Here is a 22,899-nt window from a genome sequence, read left to right on the forward strand (position 1 = left end):
CTGGTGAGTCTGTGAATGTTCTCAGAGAACAAATTTTGGGGGACTCTCTCTGGCCAATTGGGGGGAAATCCTCTTTGTTCCGTATCATGTATCTTTTCCAGCCCTGTGTCCTAAACTTTGCCTTCTTCTTGGGTCAGTTACAGGCTGGGGTTGTAAAATTTCCCCTGAGTCATTACCCTTCCATGTGGCTTTAGGCACACTGTTCCTCGGGTGCCAGGGGCCAAGCCTGGGGTTGCCTCTTCCTTGCACAACTCCAGCAGGTCACCATTCATGCTGTAGCCTATATGGCTGCACATGGTGCTACTGCTTGGCAAGTGTCCTCACTGCCCTCTCAGCTTGTCTTCATCCCTTATCTGGAAACTTGCTTCAACAGGAATATACTCTGGCTCACTTGGAGCCCCCAGACTCCCTAGAGGCTGCAGAGGCTGGGATCCGGAAGTTTGAGGATTTCTTGATGTCTATGGAGAACAACCAGGATAAGGTCTTGAGTCCTGTGGACTCTGGAAACAAGCTGGTAGCTGACAAAAACCTCTACTCAGACAAGATCCTAGAGAAGGTGCAGCTGATTGAGGACAGGTACTCTCCACCCCCAAGGTCATGAGGCCAGAGCCAGGTAGGGCTGGTGGTGTTGTGCATGATTCCCAGGCTTAGCCATGTTGTGAACCACAGCATCCGGCTTCCCTTCCAGGCACAGGAAAAACAAGGAGAAGGCCCAGGAGGCCTCAGCAACTCTGAGAGACAACTTGGAGCTCCAGAACTTCCTCCAGAACTGCCAAGAGGTGAGGCTGCAGCAAGGCAGGTCACTTTGCAGGAGATTCCATTCTAGGATCAAAGTGCCCTAGGAAGTCCACAGGGAGTACACCAGGCTGGCTCAGTCAGAGGAGTGTGCTGCTCTTGATCTCAGAGTCATGGGTTTGAGCCCCACGTTGGGTGTAGAGATTACTAAAAAATAAGTAAATAAACTTAAAAAAAAAAAAAAGTCCACAGGATTCCAAGTTGGGAGTCTGGAATTTCATGAGGGAAACTCTGGGTATTTGATAGCATAGGTCATCCTCTAGAATCTTTGGTTCTACAATTCTCTTTTTTCTTTTTTCTTTTTTTTTAACCCTGAATCTACAAAGTCATCTTTTAATTTGCACAGTCTAGGGCAGGTTCCTCAAAGAGTGGCCCTAGGGCTATCTATATTAAAGTCACCTAGGGCCCTAGTCAAGGCCAGCTTCAAGAACATGCAACCTGTGCATTCATACAGGACCTGTGTTTAGAAGGGCCCCATGCTTGATTTAATGGTCTGTGGTTGCCATCTTGAAATTCTTAATAATTTTGAGCATTTCCATTTTGCAGTGGGCCCTGCAAATGATGGAGCCAGTCCTGGCCCTCATTAAATGCAAAGTCCTGAGCCCCACTGAGGCCCAGATGAATCAGAACCTTAAGGGGTGAGAGAGAGAGAACAGCATTTTCAACAAACCTCCCATTTGGAAAACTGACTCAGAGGTCCTTGCTCAGCCTGGTGTAAGCCATACTCCTGAGTCCCTCCATGGGCAGTACTTCTGTGTGGAATGGTGCTTTCTCTGACTTCTTTTTTGCTCCCATCCTCATACCCCTTTCCACCCTGCCCAAACAACTTTGTTTTCATCTACCTCTGCCCTTGGCACCAACCAGGCTTAGTATGCTGCCAGGACATCTTGGAAACATTGGATGCTTATCACAGTTCTTCCCTCATTGTTAAGTATAGGATCTGCCCTTGACTTCTTCCTCAGATAACATTTTCTCTGTGTTTATTAGTGATTTCTCACCCTACTGCCAAAGGATGGATTTATCTGTCCATCCAGTAAACACTCACTGAGTTCCTGTAATAGGCCAGGCCCTGTCCTAGGTCCTGGAAATATGGAGAGAAGCATAGATATCCCTGGAGTCATACTGCACACAGTCTACTAGGGAAGACACTCAGGTGCTTATGTTTTAACCCTGAGACAACACAGGTTAAGTTGCCTGTGCTGGGAGTTAGGAACCAAGAGCTTTGGAGAGTAGTACTCTGCTGTATTCCTACTTCCTCTCCTTGGCCTTCTTCTGCAGCCAGAGGTGGAGATCAGGACCTGCCCTGAGCCCCTGGCCAAAGAGGTACACTCAGAGATTGTTGGACTCCTGCTTTCTGTCCACAGCTCACTCTCTGGATCAATGACAAGCTGCTAACATCTCAGGATGTCTCCTATGATGAAGTGAGAAACCTTCAAAACAAGTGGCTGAAGCACCAGGCCTTTGTGGCAGACCTGGCTTCCCACCAAGGATGGTTAGATAGCATTGATGCAGTAAGTAAAGCAAATGGTGAGTGGTGGGGGGCTCTCTGCTCAGATGTGCTTACCTGAATAAGCTTCACTCAGGGCATAGACACTATCTGAAGCTTACTGGATGGTATAGAACCTGGAAGTGAAAAACTTCTCTAAATAGTAGCCAAACCTTCAGAGCTCCTGGTATATCCAGCCTTGTAGGGTCTGGTCAGAATTGGTGCCTCCTCTGGGTGGCCTGAGTCTAGAGACAGTCCAGGACAGTGAGAAAACCTGAGTTGGTGCCTCAGCATCTAGTGCCAGGACACCAGTTATCTCTGTTTGCCTTCCATTATTCTCACCAGGACACCAGCACTGTCCCTCCCAAGGGCAAAGGAGTATATGAGATGAGTAGAGTGGCTCAGGGGACCATTGACCCTCATTATTTGGTTGGGCAGGACAACCCCTCATAGATGGGGAGCCAGGGGTCCCCCCTATAACAAGCTTGCCCAAGGACCCAAGTCAAAATGTAGCTGGTGGTAGATCTGAGAATCAGTTGCATTTACTCCTCCCTACTGTGGCTGTCCAGGAAAAAGTAGGAAGAAGCCATGGTGGTTGAAGGTGCAGGCTCCAAGCCAGACTGTCCAACTCCTCAACCTCTCTGGGCCTCAGTTTCTTCATCTGAAAAATGAGGGTAATAACAATACCTAGCCAAGGGATGGTGAGCATTAAAGCACTTAGAATAGCCCTTAGCACTTACTGGGCATACAGTAACTATTGGCTATTATTAGCAACATCTATTTCTAGGCCTATGTCATATTATACTGTACTCACCTAAAAGGGTACATTTATTCAGGTGAAAACCAGGTAAGACACACTCAGTAACTAAAACATATCACAAAGGTTCATAGTGCATAGCCTCTGGGAAAACCATCAAGAGAGGGTAGAGTCCTTTCCATGCTGCTTGTACCTGGATGGATCTTGAATCTTTTTTAATTAAAAAATAATTTAGCATCAGTTGATCCGGGTCTGCAACTCCCCATACTACAATCTCCCTGAGTCCTTTGCCCCAGACATACCCCTGCCTGTCACACCTTCTCCTGAAAATAACTCGGGGCGGGGTGGGGGGGGGGGTGCAGTCTTTGAGATGAGCCTCACCTGAGTTCTAGGCAGATTCTTTGCCTCCCTGACCTCAGTTAACCCCTGGCAACCACTTGGAGCAGGGCTGTTCCGAGGCTGCCTGGCCTCAGAGGGTGAGCCCTCCTGTTTCCCCCACAGGAAGGAAAGCAGCTGATGGAGGAGAAGCCTCATTATTTGGCCCTGGTGTCCCAGAGGCTGGAAGATTTGCACCGGCTCTGGGATGAACTTCAGGCCACCACACAGGAGAGGACCCAGCACCTCTCAGCTGCCAGGAACTCCTACCTGCGCTCACAGACCCACGCTGACCTCAACAAATGGATCAGTGCCATGGAGGACCAGCTGCGGTCTGATGACCCTGGCAAGGACCTGACCAGTGTCAACCGGATGCTGGCTAAGCTGAAGGCACGTGAGTGGGTTGTAGACTGGGAGTGTTGGAATAGGAGATCTTAGGAAGCAAATGTGCAACCTGAAAGTAAGTATTCCTGTTCCTCTTAGGTGGGCTTGCCTTTATCAAGCAAAAATGTCTCCTGGTTCATAACCCATCTCCTACCCCTTTGTAGTGAAGACAGGGATCCGGGGTTAATAAAAGCATGCACCACAAGTATAGGACAGGTGCTTGTGAGGCAGGAAGGATGAATGGGGGCACCCAGAGAGACTTCCTGGGGGAGGTGGGGCCTTTAAAGATGAACGGGATACGGATGATGATGAGGATGAGGGGCTATCCAGGTGCCAAGGTTGGTACTGACACTGTCCCCTTATGCCCCAGCGTGTGGAGGACCAAGTGAATGTGCGGAAGGAGGAGCTGGGGGAGCTGCTTGCCCAGGTGCCCTCACTGGGAGAGGAGGCAGAAGACACAGACCTGAGCATCGAGAAGCGGTTCCTGGACCTCCTGGAGCCCCTGGAGAGGAGGAAGAAGCAGCTGGAGTCATCCCGAGCCAAGCTGCAGATCAGCCGGGACTTAGAGGATGAGACGGTGAGTGGGTACAGACCCCCCCTAGAGGCAGGATGGCTGGCTGCAGCCCTAGGCAGTTTTTCAAGATTTCTTGTCCCCTCATCTCCTTATCTCAGAAAGCCAATGTGATTATTGCATTAAATATGATAGTAAAACCAGTGCTTTTTTTTTAAGGTTTTTTTTTAATGTTTATTTTTGAGAGAGAGAGCATGAGGGGAAGGGACAGAGAGAGAATCCCAAGCAGGCTCCATACTGTCAGCACAGGGCCCAATGCAGGACTCGATCCCACAAGCCGTGAGATCGTGACCTGAGCTGAGATCAAGAGTTGGATGCTTAACTGACTGAGCCACCCAGGCCTTCGACCAATGCTTTTTGAATGGTAACTCAGTTCTGGACTTCGGGGCAGACAGACTTGGGTTCAAATCCAGCTATGTTACCTGCCCCGTGTGTGACCAGGAGCAAGTCATTTGGAACCTCATAATATCAAACTGTCCCCATCTATAAAATGGGGGCAAAATCCTCATGGGGTGTTGGGAAGAACCGGGAAGACACAGCAGGAAAGAGCTCTGTCTGACCCAGGTGCGTGTGTGGGGAAAAGTTGACCATGACCATCATCAGCTGCCCCTGCCTTCTGGTCTCTACAGCTGTGGGTGGAAGAAAGGCTGCCTCTGGCCCAGTCAGCTGACTATGGCACGAATCTGCAAACTGTACAGCTGTTCATGAAGAAGAATCAGGTGAGTCCTGCTTCACCTGGTTAGTGTCCCCCACCCCCACCTCCCACCACCCACCACCTCCTCCCTGCCCCTGCCCTTCCCAGGGAGGAACTCCCAGCCTTGACATGCAGAAAGCCAGCAACAGCAGATTATTATTCTTGTTGGTAGCGATGAGGCTCACAGACCCCATAAAAAGAGAAGCTTTGGTGATGGCAGAGAGAATTCTGGGAAGTCCATAGCAGAGCCGGGCTGGTCAGGGGATGTCCAGATGTTTAAGGATTTGGGGGCATTTAGACCCATCAGAGCATACATGAGTGCAGGACCCAGAAGCCCTGGCCCAGGGTTTATTGTGCTTTAAGGCTTCTGTATCCCATGGCCTCCCTGAAAGGAAGCCCATAGCTCCTGATTTCTTTCTCAATAATGATTTGCCCCTCTTCCAGGGCTGAGCCTGGCCCTCAGGGTAAGTAGGACCCATTTCTCCCAACACATGAGAATATTTGTGGGGCTCAAGCCCCATTAGGAAGCCACTAAACTTGGTATCTGAACCTTTGGAACAACATCCACTTGCTGTTCTGCTCTTTCTTAAGCCTGATGACCCTAGTTACTTCTGTGGCCCTGGTGAGACTCCTGGAAGTGAGCAGATGCCATATTTCCTCCTATATCAGGAATACAAGTATGCTCTTGTATCTTCGAAGAAGATACAGCTGCATGGGCTCAGGGTGTCTCTGTGTCCAGATGGGCTGGCCACAGACCGAACTCTTGGGCAGAGAGTTGCCCCTGCTGCCCGGTCTCCTCTCTGGGTCAGGGAGTGGGGGCAGGCACAGCCAAGAGCAATGAGAGCCTGGGAACTTACCCCAGAGAAGAGCAGTGTGTCCTAGAATGCCAGTCAGTATTGCAGCTCCTTGGGGAAGAAAGGTCAGGACAGATAGTACTTCCTCAAAACAATAGCAGCTGACATCTCCTCACAGAGCCCAGCTGCTGTGCAGGGGTCTGATTTATATTCAAACTCTCAGACCCTTTGCTTCCAGTTGACACAACCTAGTCATAAAGCCTCCAGTGGGCACAGGGAGGGACTTGGGCCAGAAAGTAGTAGGTGGGGATTCAATTAACGTCACAACCTCCATTTAAAAGAAGGACACTGACAGAAGAGTGTATTCTTGGGGCCTCAGTTTCCTCAACTGTAAAATGAGCCAACATCACTCCCTGCAACACTAAAGATTTTGACTCTGTCTAACCTTGGTGTTATTGCCAAAAGACTCTGAACTCCCCTGGATGAAGGTTGCTATTTCAGGAAAAGAGCAAGACAAATATGGATGGGGTTCCCCTAATCAAGAAGGGAAAGGTAGTCTCCTGGGAGATCATGGCTGCCCTAGTAAAGACGACTTTAGACTAGCTAAGGTTTAAATCTCCTTTCATCACTCCCTGTATTGCAGTGGTTCTCAAAGTTCAGTGTGCATCAGACTCCCCTAGAGGGCTTGTTAAAACACAGTTGACTGGGATCCACCTCAGGTCTACTGATTCAGACTCTGGGAGTAGAGCCTCATAATTTGCATATCTATCAAGATCCTGGGTGATAATGATGCCATGGGTCTGGGATCCCACCTTGAGAACCACTGCTCTAATGGCTGTCCATTGCAACTAGAACAAATCCTGCAAGGTATGAATGGTTCTCAACTTTGGCTGCACATGAGAATCACCTGAGGGAAATTTGAAACCTAAGAATGCCCAGTTCCTGTGTCAGATAAATTAATTAAGGTCTCTGGGGATAGGGCCCTGACTCTGTATGTCTTCCCAGATTATTCAATGTGCAACCAGGGTTAAGAACCACTGTCCCACCTGATCTGGCCCCTGCCTTCCTCTAAAGTCACCTCTCATCACTTTGGCCCTCCTCATCACAGTATTGTAGCTTTCCTGGCCCTGTCTCTGGCCTACAGATAGTGCAGGCCTTGCTTCCACCCCAGGGACTTCATGCTCACTCTTCCGTCTTGCCGGCAACACTCACGCCCCAAGTCTTTGTGAGGTTGCCTCCTTCTCGTAACTCATGCCATCTCCTCAGGAAGGCCCTTTCTGACACCCCGAGCTCAGGTAACCGTCAGCACGCATCAGTAGACATTCTTCATCTCATTGCAGTATTTTCCTCATGGTACCCATTGTCCACATTTATTCACTTATTTGCATGCTCACCTTCTATTCCCTCTACAACAGCGTAAGCTTTATGAGGGCAGGGGTTTTATTTATCTTGTTCCCAGGCTGTCCCTAGAACCTAGAACAAGGCCTTGTACCCAGGAAATAATAAATACATGTTGGTCACGTGAGGTACGAAGAATACATCATAAGTGAGCACACTGCATGGGAGCCAATAAAGGAATTGCTTAAAAAGAGGGAGCGAAATACCTTGTAGGATCCCTTGCAGAGGTCGTAAGATCTCAGGAATAGTAAAGAGGCACACGGAGCTGACACCATGGGTTGTTTGAATTCAATTAGACCACAAAAAATTGTCAGAATTGAGATTTTGGGTCGAAAGGGTAAAAAGGCATTTCAGCAAGCTGGGTGACTTGTGGATAGTGCTGGGTCTGTAGATTTTAAATGCTGACAGTCACTGCACTCCTTGTGTGTACAGCTCTTGCCCCCACCCTCCGGGTGGTTTTAAAGGCCACAGGCAAATTGTACAAAGGGAGGAGAGGAGGTGTAAGGAGCCAAGAGCCCACACACAAGAAACAAGTAGGCTTGGGGCTCTAGGACCCAGAAAGGAAGTCCCACGTGGGTCATGGCCCCCTGAGGAAAAAGGTGATCTAGACACCAGAGTGAGAGGAGAATGCTATTTTGGTGGCTAAATGCTTAAACAGGAAATAATACAAAGTTCACAAAAGATTTGAGGCATGGAAATGGGGAGGCGGGGAGCCCAAATCCTAAAATCTGAACAAGGAATAACTGTCAACTGTTGTACATGGAGCCAGAGATGCTAAAATAAGATATCAAGGCCATTTAAAAATTATTTTCCTTTCCTCCAACAAGTACAGCTAAGAAGCAAGCTCTGCTGAGACACAGGAAGCACAGGGAGCAGAGAGGGCCACGTTCAAATGCCGCGCTGCCACTCTTTGCCCACATGTCACCTAGCGGCTCCTCACTGCCCTCCGTGCTCCTCTCTGACCGCGGGCGGAGGGTGCTGGGTGGTGCCTAGCGCCGTGCCTGGCACGTGGTCAGGGGCAGTTTTTACGGCCACCACCTGCTCGGCACTAGCTTTTCTGTGCAGGAGCCCGCCCGCAAAGGTGCCAGAGTGCAAGCCTGGCCCCCCTTTGTGGCGGGAGAGCCCCGCCTCTGAGCCCTTCCCCTCCGCCCACAGACCCTGCAGAATGAGATCCTGGGCCATGCGCCACGGGTGGAGGACGTGCTGCAGAGAGGGCAGCGGCTGGTGGAGGTGGCGGAGGTCGACTGCCAGGACATCGAGGAGCGCTTGGGGCGCCTGCAGGGCTTGTGGGACACCCTGCGGGAGGCAGCAGCCGGGAGGCTGCAGCGCCTGCGGGACGCCAGCGAGGCACAGCAGTACTACCTGGACGCAGGCGAGGCTGAGGCCTGGATCAGTGAGCAGGAACTCTACATCATCTCCGACGAGACCCCGAAGGTCGGCCCAGGCTGGGGGGGTCAGGCTGGGGCAGTGGGGGGCAGTCACACCTGGTACCTCCGGGTGTGTGAGGATACCCGCTACAGCATACACACTGCAGTCAGGTGCCCTGTCTGCCAACTTAGATTTGACCTAACCCAAGATTTCCTCACCTTTCTCATGCCATGGATTCTGTACTGATGGACTGCCACGGGAGGGATGGGAGATGAGGTGTGCGGGATCTCTAAGGAAGTTCTCCTGGGGTCAGAAGGGTGGAGCTGGGCCTGGGAGGGTAGGAGTCAGAAAAGAACTAAGAGGAAGGTAGGATGTCGTGGGAAAGGAATCACAGGAAGGAATCATGCACAGTTTTCTTTGGGGGGGGGGTAGGGGGGGTCCCGTGAGCCTGGCTACCCCCCCTCCCCTCCCCAGTCTCGAGCACCTCCCTGAGCAGGTGCCCTGACAGCCTCTGCCTCCTAGGATGAAGAGGGCGCCATCGTGATGCTGAAGCGGCATCTGAGGCAGCAACACACGGTGGAGGAGTACGGGAGGAACATCAAGCAGCTGGCCTCCAGGGCCCAGAGCCTGCTGTCCGCAGGCCACCCTGAGGGGTGCGTGTGCACTAAGAGCGACTTGGCCGGGGCCCCACCAACCGGGATCCCTGCGGGTCCAAGTGGGAAAATAGCAACAGTTTTGGGGAAAATAGCAACAGTTTTCATGGAAACTGTGGGTTTGAGAAAACTGCTGATTGGCCCAATTCCATTTCATGTTTCGGTTTTGTGTGAGTAACTTCAAACGGGGCCAACTAAAGCCTGATTTGCAAAAAGATCAGAAAATGCAATAGCAAAACTCCCCTCTTGGTGAACCAAGAGACCTAATCTTTCGTAGAGTTAGATTATGCTAAGAGACACTGAAGAGTAACTTCGCTTTTCTCTTTATGGTCCAGAGGATACTTCAGGATCTCACAGTGTCTCAGCAAAATCATTGTGTGGGCATGAAGGTAGAAAACCGACACCCATCTAGTTGGTTCTGCACAGATGGGGGCCCACTGGGTTGCACACCTCAGGCTGCACCTCCCACCCCGGGCTCAGCCCTGTCCTCGGCTGCCCACAGGGCATACACCGCTGTGGGGTTTCAGCATCCACCGCAGCATCTCTCAGGGGAGCCCCAGGGATTGAGCGCTTGGGACCACAGGCCCCTCCCTGCTGGTGCTGGAGCCCGCTCACAGTGCTGCTCCTTCAGCCTCCTTGGAGGAATATGGAGGGGCTTCTTTTTTGTCTCTCTAAGCTTCCCTGGGTGATGGATAATGGTGGGAGGCACCTTGAGGCATTCTGGTCTAAGGGATGGTTCTTTTTTTCTCCCCGGCACTTCCCCAGGGAAAGCTGCTGTCATTTCTCCTGCCTTCCCTCCCCATGTATCCCTGCCACAGGTGGGAGGAGTACATCAGCTCCCCTGCACTAGCTGCTCTGGGCTCTCTGCCTCCATCTCTGAGTGCTTTCTTGTTTTGGATTCCAGGGAACAGATCATCCGGCTTCAGGGGCAGGTGGACAAGCAGTATGCAGGGCTGAAGGACATGGCGGAGGAGCGCAGGCGGAAGCTGGAGAACATGTACCACCTGTTCCAGCTGAAGAGGGAGGCGGATGACTTGGAGCAGTGGATTACGGAAAAGGAGCGGATGGCCTCTTCCCTTGAAATGGGGCAAGACTTTGACCATGTCACTGTGAGTACTCACAACTGCTTTCTCTGTCTTCCTCGAATGCCATAGTTGCAGGAGCGGTCACTCCGGGCGCACACGCGCACGCGCACACACTGCTACCCGGAGATGCAGACACCACTGTGGACTCAGGCTGCCCTGGGCAGGTGTGGGACTGTGGCTCCAGGTGCTCTGGCTGCCACTCAAGAAAGTCTGCAGCTGGGGTGATGACACCACCCCACCCCTGAGCCCCATAACCACGTTTCTGTTTACCCCGTGTCCAGCTCCTCCGGGACAAGTTCCGGGACTTTGCCCGGGAGACCGGGGCGATTGGGCAGGAACGGGTGGACAACGTGAACATCATCATCGAGCGGCTCATCGACGCAGGCCATAGCGAAGCGGCCACCATCGCCGAGTGGAAGGATGGGCTGAACGAGATGTGGGCGGACCTGCTAGAGCTCATCGACACGCGCATGCAGCTGCTGGCCGCCTCCCATGACCTGCACCGCTACTTCTACACGGGCGCCGAGATCCTGGGCCTCATCGATGAGAAGCACCGTGAGCTGCCCGAGGATGTGGGGCTGGACGCCAGCACTGCCGAGTCTTTCCACCGGGTGCACACTGCCTTTGAGCGGGAGCTGCAGATGCTGGGCTTGCAGGTGCCTTCTGTCCCTTGCTGCCCACCTGCAGGCTCCAGGGACCTGCCTTTCACATCTTCCCCATGACCAGGCCCCCGGGGGCGTCGAGGCCTCTCTGGCTTCTAGAGGTGAAACCTCTAGAATGGACACCAGGAAATTTCACCTCCTAAGAAAGGCAACAGCTCGGGGCAAAAAGGCAGGGAGCTGCGGCTTTCAGACATTCCTTAGCTTCAGAAGTAGTTCTTCAAACTGAATCTTCAGAAAAGCCCAACGCAAAACATACCTTAAAATGTTCTTTCTCTGGTCGTATAACAGTGTTACGAGCGAGCATATATGTATGTTCCTTTTCTAGCACCAGTATGGGTATAAGCAATCTATTTAGGCACTGAATCCTCATTGCCACCCCCTGAAGTAGCTTCTAACATTATCTGCATTTTATAGATGAGGAAAGCAAGGCATAGAGAGAGTGAACAAGTTGGCTGGGAACACATAGATCAACAGTGGAGCCAAGATTCAGATCCTGGCAGTCTGGCTGTAGACACCATGCCCTCAGCCACCAGGCTGTTTGGTCTTTCTCTATGGGAGCTGGAGGGACCCCAAGATCTGCTTAGACCCCCCTCTTCCCATCACTGGAAGGCCTCCAAGGCACCTCTGAAGGTCCATAGGGCTCCACAGAACTTGATGTGATTGAAAGGGTGAGAGCAAAGGATCTTAATGCCAGGGCCTCAGCAGCCTTCCAGAGAGACTGGGAGAGAGGCTAGCTATGGAATCCTGCACCCACCCATCAGGGTTCAGGGATGGGATGCCAAGGCAGGTTGGGCCCTGGTTCACCCAAGAGAGGACCTCCCAGGAATTTGTCCAGCTGGAGATGGGGTCTGTCATGAGGCTCTTGTGCCTTGTGGATGCCAGAGCCCCTGAGGTGGGCACAGCCTGCTGAAGTCTCAGGAATAAGGCTTCATTGTGCTGGGACTGGCCTCAGACAGGGGGTCCGGTACAGCCCCTTCCTCAGAGAGGCAGCATGCTGAGTGGTTAAGAACAGGAACTCAGGAGCATACCCCCAGTCTGCACCCCTCTTCTAGTGTGAATGACCTCAGGCCAGTCACCAAGCCTCCCTGTGCCTCAGTTTCCTCGTCTCGAAACCAGGGATCACAATAGTACCTCTTTCATGAGATGGTTGTAAAGATTAAGAAAGTAATAAATAAAATGTTTAGAACAGTGCCTGGCACATAGTTACTCCCATTAATTCTAGGGAGATCAAAGGGCATAGGGTCCCTTCCACTCCTGTATCCTCCTCAAAGCCCCAGGGATGGCATGGGTCCATAGAGGCCAAAACAAGGTGCCTTTTCCCCCAGTGTTGGTGGGAGGCTGAAGATCTTGCCTTCTAGAAGAGCCCTGGGGAGGGAGACCAGGAGGAGACAGATCCCTTGCCCTTGCCCATCAGAGGCCCAAGACACGTCTTTCTGGAGAACAACGTCCAATTTCGCCCGACCACAGGTACAGCAGTTCCAGGACGTGGCCACCCGCCTGCAGACAGCATACGCTGGGGAAAAAGCAGATGCCATCCAGAACAAGGAGCAGGAGGTGTCTGCTGCGTGGCAAGCACTGCTCGACGCCTGTGCGGGACGCCGTACCCAGCTGGTGGACACGGCAGACAAATTCCGCTTCTTGAGCATGGTCCGAGACCTCCTCTCCTGGATGGAGGGCATCATCCGGCAGATTGAGACCCAGGAGAGGCCCAGGTAAGGGGGACGTCCTCAAGGCAGCCCCTCTCCTCAGCCACTTGGTCCCAGAGGCTGGCGGACCAGTGTGCTGCCCTCGGGGCACTACTCCTCCTTGGAGAGACAGTCTTGGACTGTGGGGGCACCTGAGGCTGGGCCTGGGCAGAAACTGAGTGGCTCAGCTTCTAGTGGGGGGGACCAAGCACTTCAGAGTGAAGGGAGCCCTGAGAGTGGCGAGGAGGACCTCTGCCATTCAGATCTGACGGCAGGGCGAGGACCACAGCTGTCAGTGAAAAAAAGCACTTCACGTACCCGAAGCTGGGCAGGTCCGAGACTGTGCACTCTTCCCCCCAGTGCTGGGCTGGGGAGCTCAGGAAGGAGCTCATTGTCCATGAAAGGCAATGGTCACCAGCCCACCTCTGTCCCTGTGTCCTAGGGTGCCCATCCTGATGGCCAAGCCTTTATATTTAACATTGTTACCCTGGAGTAACTCACATACCGTATAATTCAGCCTTTTAAAGTGCCCCATCCAGGGGGTTTTTTTGCAACCATCACTACAATCCAAGTTTAGAAGATTTTCATCACCCCTAAAAGAGACCCTGTACTCTTTGGCAGTCATCACCCCATGATTTCCTCCTCCCCCAGCCCCTGGCGACCACGAATCTGCTTTCTGTCTCTCTAGATTTGCCTATACTAGACTGCTCATAGAAAAGGAATTCTACATTATGTGGTCTTTCATGATTGGCTTCTTTCACCTGGCACAATCTTTCTAAGGTTCATCCATGTTGTAGGATGTGTCGGTACTTTATTCCTTTTTGTTGTCAAATAATGTTCTCAGGCTTCTTTGGGGGTTCCCAAATCCCCCGCCTATCCCATGCCAACTGACCAACGGCAGACACCAGGGCATCAGTGTTCCTGCTGGGGCTAGGCTGCCCAGAGAGAGAGGAGGAAGTGTGTTCAGACTCTCAGGCAGGCAGGGGGTGGCCCTCTCCAGTCAGGACTTGGCATCAGGCAGGCCAGAGTCACCCAGAGTTTCCTTCTTCCCCCAAACTCCCTCCTCGATTCCTGACCCTACCCCCTTCCCCAGGGACGTCTCCTCGGTGGAGCTGCTCATGAAGTATCACCAGGGCATCAAGGCAGAGATTGAAACCCGGAGCAAGAACTTTAGCGCCTGCCTGGAGCTGGGCGAGTCCCTGCTGCAGAGGCAGCACCAGGCCTCGGAGGAGGTGAGAAGGACAGTGGGGTGAAGATGAGCCCCTCCGTGTCCTTGCCCTCACTCTTGCTGGGCCAGACAGCTTCCTGGGGAAGGTGCTGGGGGCCATGGTTTCTCTGAGGAGACTCCTCTTTCTTTCACTCATGGAGCATCAGGGCTGTGTGCAGGCCCAGGGATTAGAGCCTCACCAAACCCATCCAAGGTTGGCAGCTTAGCAGTGGAGAGCAGTCTCACAACCCGCCTAACCAACCATGACATGCACACATGTGGGATTGGCAACACCCATTTCCTAGGGTGAGGCACATGTGCCTCAGAGAGGTTAAGTAACTTGCCCAGGGTTGCACAGCTGGCACGTGGCAGGGCCAGACTTGAAGCCAGATCCATGTGACCAAACCCAGCATGCTTTGCAGGATCCATTTGCATACCATCCCAGACAGGGGAAAGGTTTCCCAAAGCCTGAGTGATTCTCCCTTCCTTCCCCCAGATCAGCGAGAAACTGAAGCAGGTGCTCTACAGGAGGAAGGAGATGAACGAGAGGTGGGAGGCCCGCTGGGAGCGGCTCCGCATGTGTGAGTACCTCTGGGACCCAGAACCTGCGGGGGAGGGGGTGCAGATGCCTGCTGAGGTAGGGGCACAGAGGGGTGACTTTCACTGCCTGGAGATGAGCCCCCGCCCCCTGCAGCACCACTCATCTGCAAGGTTCTGGGGTCCACACAGACCTGTGTGGACAGGCTGCTGGAAGCCCACCTCTCACTCGCCAGCATGCCTTCTCCCTGCTCACCCTCGGGCTCGCCCAGGTCTGGGTAGAACCTGAGCTGGGAAGGTGCTGCCGCCTCGTCCCAGGCTGGTGTCCCTGTAGAGCTGTAATCTGGGGGTGGGGGGTGGTCACGGGGTAAGGCTCTAGAGCTTCCTGCATGTTTGATCTGAGGCGTGTCAGGCACAGAAAGAGCTCTGTCCTCCTCAGCTGGCGACAGGAGAGGTGGAAAACCCTGCCACTCAGGGAGGAGGCACGCACAAGCCAGGAAGGCCTACAAGGGCCCATGGCTGCTTGTGCATGATTATGTGAGATAGCCGCGGGCTGGGAAGAGAGGGTGTTCAGGGCAAAAGGCTGCTCCTGAAGAGGAGACCTCTAAATTACATTTTGTTTTCAAATTCGAGTTCTGATTAACGTGTTTTTCAAATGTAACTCTGGGTAGAGATGAGGAAGGGGCCTGGTGTGGCGTGGGGATAGAGTGGTTTCTGGCGCAGGTCACCACGGAGCAGGGTGTCCGCGTAATTCACCGGCACCCGTGCGGGCCTCCTGCCTGACCGCTAGCTCTCTGTCTGCTGAGCAGCCCCCCATTGGGTGCTAACAGGCCCCTGGGCCTTGTGGGGGTATCTGTGGCTTGTTCCCCGTGGCAGTACTGGAAGTGTGCCAGTTCTCGAGGGACGCCTCTGTGGCCGAAGCGTGGTTGATCGCCCAGGAGCCCTACCTGGCCAGCCGGGACTTTGGACACACGGTGGATAGTGTGGAAAAGCTTATCAAGAGGCATGAAGCCTTTGAGAAATCCACAGCCAGCTGGGCGGAGCGCTTTGCGGCCCTGGAGAAGCCCACTACGGTGAGCTGGGAACGGGCGCTGGGAGGCTCTCAGCAGCCACCCCTGGGGGGGAGGTGGTTATCTCAAGTCAAGAACTCTGAGCCCATTATTAGGCACCCATGGACAGTGTAAGAGGCTTGGCAAGGGGGAGAGTGGGAAGGAAATGGGAGAGGTAGAAAGTACTTTTGAATGTGAAAGGCAAAAGGGGTAAGTATTTTCAAAAGGAACAAACACCAGGTGTATTGGGAGCCATCTGTAGAGAAAGTTGGCCTAACGGCAAGCTCTTCTCTGTGACTGCTCTGATACTCTGGGCCTTTTTCTTCCCCTAGCTTGAGCTAAAAGAACGCCAGACCCCAGAGAGACCTGAGGAGGAGCCTGGGTAAGTATGGCGAGGGCCAGGCGGTAGACCCAGCAGGAGCATTCTGCCAAGGAGGATGGATGGGAAGGGAGAGGGAGGGTACTTTTTTAATCAGAAACAGGCCCCCTGATGTTTTAACAGTGCACATGTGACCTCTCACACCTGGGCCACTAGCCAGAGAAATCTGGAGTGTCTGTAGCTTAAAGGCAGAGAGGAGCTTTTGTTTCCCTCGAATCTAGGGGTACAGGCAGAAATGGGTAGAGAGCAGTGGCTGCTGAAGAATCACCTCCCCTGCTCTGGGCACCACCTGCACACGTGCCTGAGAGGCCATTTTGTGCACGACCATGTCCATTTCTGAAGTATCTGCCATAACTCTTCAGATTAAGCAGCTCCTTGCTAAGTGCCTGTTGCCAGGAGGCCTGGACCAGGAGATAGCTGATGTGTGTGCCTTGGGGGTAGGCATCGGCCTCAGGGAGGTGGTTTCTAAAGAGGGGCTGTGTCCTCTCTAGGCCTCAAGAGGAGGAAGGCGAGACAGCAGGGGAGGCTCCCCGAGGTCCGCATCGCGCAGCCACCGAGAGGACATCCCCGGTCAGTTTCCTGTCTGGTTTGTCTGGTTCCTGGGAGTCATTGCTGCCAGAACCTGCTCATCCCTACTAGGCTCAGCCGAGGCAGAAGGCGAGGACAGGCGCACACCACCCAGCCTTCCAGACTCCTCCTTCAGATCAGTCTTCCTTTTTAACTTAGGTTTCCTTAATCTCTAGAATAATTGGCCTCCTTCCTTCAACCCAGAAGAAACTGACATGCCCGCCCACTCATATGACTCTATTAGTTTGGTATTATCTAGTCTAATAAATTTTATTGTATAAATACATCACCATCTACATTAGGGGAAACAGTTTATCCAGGGAAGGTTTATTTTTACACATCATTCTTTTTCCCATTTTCCCTCTCAGTCCATCCTTCACACAGTAGGCCCTGAACACGCACATGTGCACACACACACACACACACACACACACACTCTCTCTCTCTCTCTCTCTCTCACATGCACAAATAGACCATCTGATCCCGCCTGCGCCAGCCACAGACATATAGGGCAGTGGAGCGGGGACAGCCACCCTCTAGCAGATCCCTCCCTCCTACACAGAGCCTCCTTCCCTTTGCTGCTCCCAGGCCTGATGCCTGTGAGTCAGTGAGTTTGGATATGGAGCTGGCTCTGAAGCAGGAACAGACTTCAAGGAGCTGTGCAGGACTGAAGGAGAGCACCAGGGCTTCTGGGTCACAGGGCCAGTCCCCCAAACTTGTAGGAAAGTAGGGTGCATCAGAGTCCTGGCTGACGGAGGTGTTGGGAGGGTCCAAGACAAACCAGCTGCTGGAGGCTTGGGGCACAAGTCTTCAGGAAGGAATAGGTCCATAAGCTGAAAAGACCCAGGGTGTCTGTACCGGGAGCCGGGTAAGGCTGTAACCTAGGTTTTGGAGAAATGCCCTGGGGAGCGGCGGAGAAGAAGACAAGACTTCGGCACGTGCCTTGCATGGCTCACCAATGCATGCACCCCACCTCTCTAGTTGCCCGGTAAAGCTTGCCTGAACCTTTAAGGGAAATTGGCATTCTAGGTGGAAATTTCTGATACGTGCACCACCCCAGAAAAATGCACATACAGTGATTATTTCCTGTGCACAATCCCTGTCAGGTCTGTCAGCCCTTCTCACACCCCTGAGAGCCACACACACTCACACTCACACACTCTTCCACACTCTGAGCTCCCTCTGCTGCCTCCAGCCTGGCCGGAGTCCCTTTCTGAGCTGCACCAGCCCTTCATGTCCAGCAGAGGGCATTCCTGGGCTCCCAATGGAGGGTCCTTCCCAGAAGTGCCCTCTGAAGCTCCCATCACCGCATGTGGGATCTCTGGCGGACTTGGTCCCAGCCCCTTTTGCCTGAAACAGCCCCCGCCGGAAGGAGAGAGAACTTGAGGGCTGCCCGAACTGTGGACACTGGGGCTGGGACTGTCCGGCACCTCCTGTGCTTCGGCTGTGCGTCCCTGTGTGTCTTTACGTGCAGTGGTGTCCCCGGTCTGTGGGCTCCTTTGTGGCCACCTGAGCAACTCCATTGTCTGTGTCATGTACGTCTGTGCAAATGTAATTACGTGTGCGTCAGAGCTGCCTCCATCCAACACCTGAATGTCCCTGGGTTTGGGGGAATAAAACCTGCTTGGACCTGAGTATCTCTGGAAGGTGGGAACGAACCCACATCTGAGACCCTTCCCAAGAGCCAGCCACTCCGTCAAATGGGAGGATGCCTGTGTTTGCTACAGGAAGAATCCAGATGGCAAATCAAGTGAATACCAGGCCTGAGGCCTCATGGAAACAAATTTCCTGCCGCTTCTCCTTTCTGAGCCCTTTGTTGGGTTTTATGAGGATCTACAAAACTCCAAGGGAGGGTGTGATACCCAGTCGGTCTTTGATATGAGAAGAGAGGAAAATGGGTCCCACACAGGCTGGGACACCTTTTCAGAAACCACTGGCCTCTCCCAGGAAGGGCTGGCAGTGTGCTGAGCCTTCTCCCCGGCCGGGCCTGGGTTAGGGTGGCTCTCACGCTGTCCCATGTGTGTGGTCTGGTGTGGGTGCCCTGTAGAATCGATCCATGTGGTGCTGCTTTATGTGAAACCCATCACTAGTGCATGCTGGCTTCCTGCTTGGGGGAACAGATGGGAGTGGACCAGACACCTGCTACGCACCACGGGTGGCCACCCTGCAGGCCCCAGCTCGGTACCCCCCCTTTCCAGGTGTTTGCAAAAGCACACGCAGATACACACACGGACTGGAGTGCATTCCACGTCCATCTTTTCCTCAAATACATCATTGTACAATTGATTGCCTCCCTCACCACCTTTCCACATCAGAGCACGTTCTGGTAAAAACATCTGGTCCTTTCATACAGGTAAGTATGTAAGTGTGTGCGTGAGGCCAAGCAGAAAAAAATAAGGTATCACAAAAGCCAAAACTTCTGGAGTGGAAGTCAGGACATTGGGTTCTAGTCCTTAATGCTGCTAGAACCTTCCTGTATGATTTTATACAAACCACCTAATTGTCCTGGGTCTCCTCACCCTTATAAAGCCCTCTTTGGGATTGCAGAAAGTCCAGAACGTTCCTGTATATCAACAATATACTTAAATAAGGGGAGGGGCTGGGAGAGATGGGTTTCCCCACTTTCCTCTGGTCCCATCCTTAATTCTAAGGAGCCTGTTAGCTTGTCAGGTGCTAGCTGGTATGAGGCTGGATGGGAAAGAAGAGGCAAAGGGCTGGGGTATTTGCCTTTGTCCTTGGCTTGGGAAAGAGAGGCAGGGTTGGGCCTCAGCTCCTGCCAAAGTCTATGCCCTGAAGATGGCCCCGGGGCACTGGATGGGGGCCTGGCAGCAGGCTGAGCGTTCCCCTTCCTCTCAGTGCCTGGCACTGTCACCCCAGTACCCCCTGCCTGTATGTGTCCCTTCATCCTGGGGGTGGCTGTGGGAAGGGCCTGGGGTTCTTGCTAAGCATTCTCATCTCCCAGGCCCTGGGTGCCTCAGAATCCCCAGTGCATCTGCAGGGAGGTGTTGATTGTTGAAAGGTTGTGATTGATTTCACGGGGGAAAATGGTACTGCAGAGGATCCAGGTCATTTCAGATCACTCCAGGCTTAAAGGTCCCAGCCAACAGTGCTGGGATGTCTTCTGTGCATGGCATCCAGTTCTTGGCTTTGGGGTGGGAATTGGGGCCTGCTTGAGGAATTCTCCCAACGGGACAGCTGTGACAATGTGAATGGCATCCCTGAGAGGTACTGGTGCTCTGAAGGGCTGTGACAACAAGAAAGAGGCAGTCTTCAGTGTTCACCATGTGGTCGTGCCCTGTCAGCCTCTGGAACTTGAGGCTACTCTGGAAAGCAACTGCTGGGTGCTGGTCATTATCAGGTCCCTTCATCAGGTTGTCAGGAAAGATTCTTACCCAAGTGCAGCTCACAGACGTCACTCTTACCATGACCTTCCAAGACTGCCTGCAGCTGGCTGCCTGGGAGAGGACGGGCATCTCATTAGGGGTAAATGTGGGGAGTCTAGGTCCCTCGCCTCTCCCTTCCAGAATTTCAGAGGTTGCTGTAGCTTGAGGGCAGTAACCAGCGCTTGGAAATGGGAGGGACGTGCCCCAGGAGCTGAGTGGGCATACCTTTCAGAAGGTGCCTGGCTGGCTCCAGCAGCTGTCGCCCTTACCCCCACCCCCCACCCCCCAAGCTCTCCTCAGAACAGCCCTCCTGGCAGGCAACCTGAAGCTGTAATCAGCAACCAGAGGCCAGGCTCCACGTCCTTGGATGGAAGGGATGTGGGGATGTGTGGAGCAGCTGTGTCTCTTCTTGCCTGAGCAAGTGTTCCAGTCCTTTCTCCCCGCCCCGTGAGGCCCAAAGGAACTGCTTGCTGCTTCAGGCATTTTTCAGCCTGTGCGAATCCTATTTGTTCCTAATGAGCAGAAGGGACCTGGAAAGGTCTCTGTTTTCCCCTAAACCTGGGCGTGGCCCTGTCTCCCCAGGATGCCTGAATCAGTGGGTGTGGGGGGCGGTGGGGAGGGGTCTGCCTACAGTCTGGCACTGCACCCTGATACTCCAGGCTCTTTCTGGACCTGTGTCCACCACTGGGTGTGCCCAGCTTTCCATGCTGTGGCCACATGTGATCTTCCTGGCCTGGCTGCTCCAAAGGCTGCCTCTGCATTCTTCCTTCCAAGCTGTGTTTCAGAGCATCCCAGATACTGATGGACTCAGGACGGAACTCCGTTAACATTGGAGGCATCTCAGAAAAGGGGTTTGAAGCTGCCAACTTGACCACTGGGTGTAAGATCTGGAGGGGGGGGGGGCATCTTCTAACTCTTTTTAGTCTTTCCGAATCACAGCAGGATGGAGGAGCCACCAGCTTCTCCAGGGCAGGCCCGGAAGAGCCGGTGGTAGGAATGGTGAAGACCGCTCCCAAGGAAGCCTCCCATCCACGAGGGCGGTGGACCAGGTCCTCCCCTCCCTGTTTGAGGGGGCCCTGCACACTCCCCTCTCCTTTCCCCTCACTTCACCTGGTGGCTCCTCCTGTCATCTTCCCTGGTTTCCCAGTTGTCATCTCAGATGGACTGAGGGCTCATCCCATCTCTCCACCCCAGCTGCTCCTGCCTTCCCTCTGGAGGCATTTGTCTCTGCTCGCCCTGACTTCCCATCTCTTGATTTCTTTGGCTGCTCTCAACTCAACAATCTTTTTCTTCTCTTGTAAACAGTTGTCTTCTGAACAGTCTTCCCAACCTGCCTGCCCACAGTCCTTCCCTCCCCTTACCCAGAGGACAAGCATCCAGACATCAGACACTGGGGGAGAGTGCAATTCTCGGCTGCAGAAGTGGCCAGCTTCCCCCCACCCCAGTTGAAGCACGACTTGGTTGCCTAAGGCATCCAGCAGTAGGTGTCGTCCAGCACCAAGCCCCTCTTCTGGCCCGTTCAGGTGTTTTCTGACTCGTCTTACAAATGTAGAGCAGGAACCACATTGGTAGGTGCTCTCCTCTGGAGCAACAGTACCCCGCCCCTTCTGCAGCAGGATTCCGTAGGAGGAAGGGACCAGACAGCTCTGCTTCAACTCCTCGCTCACTAGATGTGCGGCTGAACAAGTTACTCCTCCCTGACCCCACTTTTCCGAATCTGTAAAATCGGATAGGGATGATACTTGCCTCAGACTGTGAGGATTGGAAGAGAGAATGTAGGTGGAACATCTGGCACCTAGTAGATTATTTCCAGTCTTCATTTTTTGTCTGTCCCTCACTACAGTCCTTCATCTTCTTAAATGAAGCATCCTCCATGTGAATTCTAACACCCATTGCCAGAGCCCTCCCAAACCAGCCTTCCTGGAGCATCTCTCCCTAGATACCCCTGCGTATACACTCTGGGCTGAGTCCCTGCCGTGAGATCAGCAGGCAAGACGATCGCATCACAAGGAGGAATGGCCTCTTCCTGGGTGCACCCTCACACCCTGGTTCTCACTTATCAGTATCTCCTTTAGGGACAAGCCCCCTCACTTGCGTTTCCTTGCTTGTTAATACATCTGGGCTCACTGAGCATCTTCTAGAAACTCCAAAACACCCTGTGGTCACAGGCCAGGTTATTTTTCTCCCAGGGACTGGAGTGTTAGTTGTCTGTCTGCTGTCTTCTACACCCCCGGCCGGGCATGGAAGCACGCCTCCATCTCCTTTAGTCCAGAGCAGAAATGTACCCATCTTGTCCCCCTTCTTCTCCCATTCTTGAGCCTCCTTTGTGGAGAAGACCCTCAAGGCTCTGCCTACTTCCCCTACCCAAGCCAGCTTCCTAGGAAGGCAATATGCTAAAAAGTCAAGCTGAAAAGACCCTGAAAAGGTGGCTGTTTCCTGCCAGTCGGGAACCGGGGCCTCTCCGTTTGACTGCAATCCTGAGAGATCCTAAAAGCCTCTCCTGCCTGTGCCTTTCCTCCCCTGATGTCCCCTACCAGCAGCCAATGCTGCCTGCCCCCTGCCCTCCTCTGACATCATGATCCCAGCAGCTGGCTCACACGCCCTCCTCTCAGATGCCCCTGCTTCACCCACCTGTTCCCCAAACCTCCATGCTACAGGCAGCACCCTCCTATATCCCAGCCCCCACCTTGGCCCATTCTCCTGCAGGCTGTCACCTCCACTTAAAGTCTAGACTCCCCAGCTGCTCCAGCCTGACACCTAGAATTTCCTCCAGTCCCCCTCTTTGAGTGTCCCCAGCTCCAGTGGGTGGTGTTTCCAGGCTAGGCACCCTCAGCACTGTAGCTATAATCTGTGCATCTTCCTTGTGATCTAAGGGCTGAAGCAGCAGGCCTTCCACCTTACAACACAGAGGACAGAAGGGACTCTTAGACCATCTCTCCAGGGCCCTTCGTCGGCAGAACCTGCCTCTCCCTACAGCCACACAAGTAGCCAGCTCTGGGCCACAGCCCCTCCCCTGTAGGGCAAGGCAGAATCTCCATATGAAAGTATGGCACGGTTTTGGGGGGCAGCA

The 22,899-nt window shown here is 53.3% G+C and overlaps 1 protein-coding gene across 3 annotated transcripts in view; it reads left to right on the plus strand.

The window, feature by feature from the left end:
• Window positions 1–22,899, plus strand: part of SPTB (spectrin beta, erythrocytic) — a 124,079-nt gene that overhangs the window by 95,063 nt on the left and 6,117 nt on the right. For 2 of the 3 annotated variants that reach the window (XM_049611448.1, XM_049611449.1), the window contains 16 exons: window positions 374–576; window positions 689–779; window positions 2,160–2,306; window positions 3,540–3,803; window positions 4,168–4,374; window positions 4,998–5,087; window positions 8,410–8,688; window positions 9,145–9,275; window positions 10,180–10,384; window positions 10,642–11,016; window positions 12,490–12,734; window positions 13,801–13,939; window positions 14,411–14,495; window positions 15,328–15,524; window positions 15,833–15,882; window positions 16,371–18,410. In XM_049611448.1, the coding sequence (XP_049467405.1) occupies window positions 374–576; window positions 689–779; window positions 2,160–2,306; window positions 3,540–3,803; window positions 4,168–4,374; window positions 4,998–5,087; window positions 8,410–8,688; window positions 9,145–9,275; window positions 10,180–10,384; window positions 10,642–11,016; window positions 12,490–12,734; window positions 13,801–13,939; window positions 14,411–14,495; window positions 15,328–15,524; window positions 15,833–15,882; window positions 16,371–16,518 (2,856 nt within the window). In that variant the 3' untranslated portion in view covers window positions 16,519–18,410. Of the gene's footprint in view, window positions 1–373; window positions 577–688; window positions 780–2,159; window positions 2,307–3,539; window positions 3,804–4,167; window positions 4,375–4,997; window positions 5,088–8,409; window positions 8,689–9,144; window positions 9,276–10,179; window positions 10,385–10,641; window positions 11,017–12,489; window positions 12,735–13,800; window positions 13,940–14,410; window positions 14,496–15,327; window positions 15,525–15,832; window positions 15,883–16,370; window positions 18,411–22,899 lie in introns of those variants that run through there. The other variant, XM_049611450.1, reaches the window with a different exon arrangement.

This window comes from Panthera uncia, assembly GCF_023721935.1.
Source record: "Panthera uncia isolate 11264 chromosome B3 unlocalized genomic scaffold, Puncia_PCG_1.0 HiC_scaffold_1, whole genome shotgun sequence".
Lineage (NCBI taxonomy): Eukaryota > Metazoa > Chordata > Mammalia > Carnivora > Felidae > Panthera > Panthera uncia.